The sequence below is a fragment of the Limulus polyphemus genome, unplaced genomic scaffold (genome assembly GCF_000517525.1).
Source record: "Limulus polyphemus unplaced genomic scaffold, Limulus_polyphemus-2.1.2 Scaffold1907, whole genome shotgun sequence".
In the NCBI taxonomy this organism is placed as follows: domain Eukaryota; kingdom Metazoa; phylum Arthropoda; class Merostomata; order Xiphosura; family Limulidae; genus Limulus; species Limulus polyphemus.
This window is the reverse complement of record NW_013667517.1, coordinates 186631-191891: the sequence shown is the minus strand read 5'-3', so window position 1 is coordinate 191891 and position 5261 is coordinate 186631. Positions and strand designations below refer to the sequence as shown.

The 5261-nt window shown below is 29.0% G+C and overlaps 1 protein-coding gene across 1 annotated transcript in view; it reads right to left on the bottom strand.

Moving 5' to 3' along the window:
• LOC106465320 (Fanconi anemia group I protein-like) overlaps nt 1–5261 on the bottom strand; it is a gene marked incomplete at its 3' end in the record, with an annotated part of 94637 nt that overhangs the window by 31779 nt on the left and 57597 nt on the right. The window contains exons 9-10 of the mRNA XM_013925530.2: nt 2049–2172; nt 1617–1708 (exon numbers count right to left, since the gene is read on the bottom strand). Coding sequence (XP_013780984.2) covers nt 1617–1708; nt 2049–2172 — 216 coding nt within the window. The remainder of the gene's footprint in view (nt 1–1616; nt 1709–2048; nt 2173–5261) is intronic.

Below are 5261 nucleotides of genomic sequence, written 5' to 3'. Positions count from 1 at the left end.
ATGAATGCTCTAGGATTTACTAGATAGGGTAGTCTGGTATATATAAGAGGGGGACAACGTGACACGGGAAGGTAATGTGTGTGTAGACAGTGAGTAATTGAACTGCAGTCACAGGGTATTGTTGAAGTTAACGTTCGTTCGTGAAACTGTTTGTTTTAGCGCGAATATTGAGATTAAGTGTATCGCAGAGTTATATTCGGAAAGAATAAACCAGTTTTATTAAGTAAAGACTTGTGTCGTTAAAGTTTCGTCGGAACAAAGTTACGGAAAAAATCAATTAACAAACGGAGACGTAACAATATATTAACCATTCCTTCATACGTGGTAATTGAATTAAATCAAAAAGTTAAAAGCATCTAACCCTGAACTCCACTTGTGAAATTAATCCACTTTAACTTAACTCCATTTTTAACAACTCTCTGCTTTCTTATATCCAGCCACTTTTCTGTGCAATAAGCAAACTGATCCCCAACACCTATAGAGATCATTTCTTTAATAAACCTTTTAAGCAGCACTTTATCATATGCTTTCTGAAAATCCAGATACACTAAATCTACAACCTTATTCTCATCTACATAAGTAGTAACCTCTTCAAACAATGTCAAGGAATCAGTAACTGCCATTTTACTTTATCTTTCAGGGATTATTCCTCCTTTAGTTTAATTTTAGTTTAGTCTACATGGTTGGGGGGGGGGGGACTCATACTAGACTGGTAAGAGATGTATTAAAGGCTTTTCCACACTTTTCTCACTAGTTCAATATACTGAAACTGTGTATTGTATTTATCTTTAATTGTGTTTTTGTTAAATAAAGACTTTTGTTCTGTATATTGCTTCTTTCTTTGTTGCCTAACTCTGAGTCCAGAGAGACACACACAGAAACACTCTCTTAAATGATATTCTTCTAACATCCAGTTAGCAGGTCCTAGCTGACAGCTCTGAGGGAAATCAGTGCACCAGATTATATCACATTTCTCTATTTTTACACAAGTTCTTTGAAATCTTCCGTTAGTGAAAATATTGATGAACAGTAAATGTGCTCTCATCATTCATTTCTAAATGGTTAAGATCAAATGGTATTCAAAAGCATAAAAGACAACTTGAAAATCAACAGAAAATTTACAAAAGAAAAGGGAAGTTCTTAACTATTTGGTCCTTTCTATTTAAAATATTTTCCCTTGTATGACCTCGCTTGTTGCAATTATATTTTTTTTCACTTTACTATTTTTTCTGTTTCTTTAAAGATATTCAACATACATTAGAGATAAAAATTTCTTACATAAAATATCAGTATAAAATGTTTATAAAGTTTAGAAGTACCAGGATTAGTGCAATAGGCCTACTCAAATAAAAATTATTAACTGAATAAAAAAATGCAAATATTTAGTTTATTTTCTAAATGTCTAACTGTTTAAAACAAACTAGACTAACTTCATATCTTATAGTTATTTGCTTAGATTTAGTCATTTTTTCAAACTAGTTTTTTCTGCATAAAAAGCATCACCTGAACTTGGTACATTTCCAGTGAAAGATAAAAAATATTATGAATAATCATAATAAGCTCAAATAAGTGTACAATAAAAATTATGGTCATGTAAAGAATTAGATAACACTCACGTTTCAGTATCTTGATTCTGTTGCATGGAAAATTTCTCATCTAGTTGATTGAAAAATCTGACCAGTTCATTTAAAATCATTTTTCGTGGACCCTATATCAAAAATTATTCTACATTTATTTCATAAGCATATAACAAAATATGAATTAATTCTCATACTTACAGAGTTTAAACGTTAGTTTCTTAATCTATATCAATCAGGTTCAGTATGATAAAAAATGCTGTTTAATTATTTATCTTGAATGGAATATCTCCAAATACCATAACATAATGCTATCTGAGGGATCTTACTATTCAAACAAAACATCTTTTTACTGCACTGTTCACAAATAACTTAACAAATGAATATATATGACACATATTTAGAAACTACAGTACATATATTTTTTTTTAAGAAATTAGAAATAAAACTCAAATATTAAAAAAGTATTACCTTAGCAGCCAGTAATAAAAGTTGATAGATCAAAGAAGGTGTTTCCTGTAGATCAAGATCTGGTAAAAATCTCAATAATTTGTCCAAGACCAGCTTTAACTCTTGTTGGCTTAGTGGTGTATCCCTAAAAATATTTATTTCATCTTATTATAGAATGTTCATTCTATATTTAGAACTTTCAGAGATTTAACTTAAATCTAAAGACTATTTATTGGTTTGTTTTGGGGTATTTTTTTGGGCACGTGTCTCAGTCAAATATGAAACAACTATCTGTATGTATAACTGATGAAACAAAGACCTCCTTAGATATGTTCATTGTTAAATCACTGCACACCAATATCAAATTAAGTACACATATGTATATAAATCAAATTTTACTCAATGTATTGAAGTTATACTTAGAAACACTTATTGAACAATTATACATTTTGACTCTTTTAGTTTTATTTACATGTTTACTAAACATAAACTAATATATGACTTCTATAGGCTTAATCTTTCTGAAAAAAATTATCATTAGCTCTTCAATGTTTCTCTTCTTCTTTTTTACAGTTTTGACACTCTGGATTATTGAGAATTTTAAGATCATTGGATTAACAGAATACTAACAGAAATAAGAAAATAATCTGAAAAAAGTGTCTATGTTTAAATAAATGTTACTAAACTAATGTATCTTATTTATAAATAAGAATAACAGAGCTACCATTTAAACAAATAGTATGAATGCATCTCTAAATTCTTATTCAAAGCAAAACCTCTGAATTTGGTAAAACTTTTGTTGTTGGTAGATTTAAGAATCCTTAAAACACAGTCACTTGGCAATCTACAGTATAACTCAAAAACTGGAACTTAAGAATATTATTCAAACGTAGTTCAAAAAATGTAGAACTAAAAACAGATTATCAGAATATTATCTTAAGATCAACCTCAAATAAGCTTGTAACAATACAACATTCCATAAATCTTTTCAAATTCATCTGCATACTCAGCTAGCTTGGGGAATCCTCCCCTATGCATCCAAATTCTATAAAGATTATTACTCCATGCAATGGAATAACTAAAATTTTTGGGCTCCCCCTCCCATCAATTTATATAAAGGCCCCCAAAAATATAAGCACAAAATAAATTAAATTCATTTATTTATTTTTGTAACAAACACATAATCTAACATTGTTAAATAAAAATGTTTTTAAAGGAATGTAGAATAAAAAAATAAAAGAACAAAAAGCACAAGCACAAAAAAATTTTTCTGGCCTTCTTATTGGTAAAAACATCGAGATGTTTTAGATCTAATTCTTTAGCTAGTTTGCTTTCTATAACTAGAAGGGAAAGATAATTTAAATACTCTTGGTTCATGTTATTTCTTAAATAAGTTTTTATAAGTTTGAGTTTACTGAATGATCTTTACCCCATCACTACAATCACTGGTAAAAAAAAAGTAAAATCGCTGTATTTACTTTTGAAAAAAATCACTTTCCATGAAGCTATATATTTAATTAACAGTAGATCAGCTAATTTCTTCAAGCTTGTTGTTTCATTAATATCATTTTTAATGAAGGAAATTGCATTTATTATCTGCAATGGAATTTGGCTAGACAAAGCCTCACTATAGATGAGTTGTAAATTTTTTGCCAATCTCATTATGTCAACTTCAATATTATTCAGAAGGTTATAGAAAACTAAACAACTTTGGTATTTTGTTCATTCCAATAAAACATGTCTGTATCTGCATACTGACAACATCTACACTGCAATTAAAAGCTGTAGCTTTGAATATCTCTTCTTTGTTGGTGGAACAGTAATCCTCAGTGAGTTTGTTGAAATGCTGTTTAATTTTTGGTTGTCACTTTTCCAAAAATCTAGAAACTATTCCCCATTTGCTAGCAACTTCAACAGCTTCTGCTTTTAACGATTGATACATTAATCTGTGATCATTCAAATTTGATATAATAAATCTTAACACAGTTGCTTCACAAAAGTCTGAATCCTTTTCTTGGAATATCTTTGATGCATAATTAATTTCTGAAAATATATTTCAAATTAATATGCATATAAACACAAACTCAACATTTGACATTTTGTCTTTTATTCGTATAGCTTCTTCTCTTTCATCTCATATTGTACTTTTTCATGCTAACTCTGACAAAGCTTTGAGTATGTCTAAATAGCATAATTTTATAGCCTTTAATGCATTTATTATAGTAGACCACCTATTAGGGTTCAGTCGTTTTATTATAATTTCTGATTCCCCAGTAAACTGTGATAACAAATCCCATCTCTTGATGCTACATACAAAAAGATAGTAAATACCTTGTAAAACTATAAAAAATGCTTCTATTTCTTTACAACCAGAAACAATATCATTAACAACTAGATTCAAGTTATGGCTAATGCAATGAATGTATGATGCAATTGGTTCAATGTGTTTAATTTTAGTTTTGCCTCCATTATAAATACCACTCATTACATTTGCCTCATCATAACCTTGCCCATAATTTTTTTTTTAACAATTGACTTTTTTTTTAATATATCCAATACCTGATCTGCCATACCTTTTGCAGTATGATCTGAAACTTCATGAAATCCTAAAAATGATTCTTTAATATGGAGTTTAACTGGTTCAAGTTTTAATTCCTTTAAACATGTACATATCTGAATACTACACTTATCTATTTTAAAAATATCTTGAGTTGTATCAAAAATACAGGAATAAAAGGGAGACGTATTAATTTCAGACATTAATGTTTTATCCAAATACTCTCCGAGAAAATAAATTATTTCATTCTGAATTTTAAGACTCAAGTATTTTACAAAACCTTTTGTCATACTAAGAACTTGCTTCATAATATCATCATATTTTTCCAGCAGTTCTACTCGTGACAAACAATTCCCATTATGTATGTGTGTGTGTGTATATATACATACTCTTCTCCTAACTGTTCTCAAAGACCATGAAACACTAAAAAATTGTTTGAAAACATAAGTGTTAAACAATCATTCTAGAACCATTCTCCAAAAAGCTGAATTTTACCCTCTGTCTCTTTATGAATTGTTTTTTTTTTTCAGTGATCATAGACAAAACATGCTTTAGTATGTGTAGTACTGCAACTGTATATTTTTTAAAGGTCTTTCCAATCTCAGATTCCAGAACACCACAGAAGATACTATTTACTATCGAGAATATCCAACAAGGTTTACAACAGAGATGAAAGT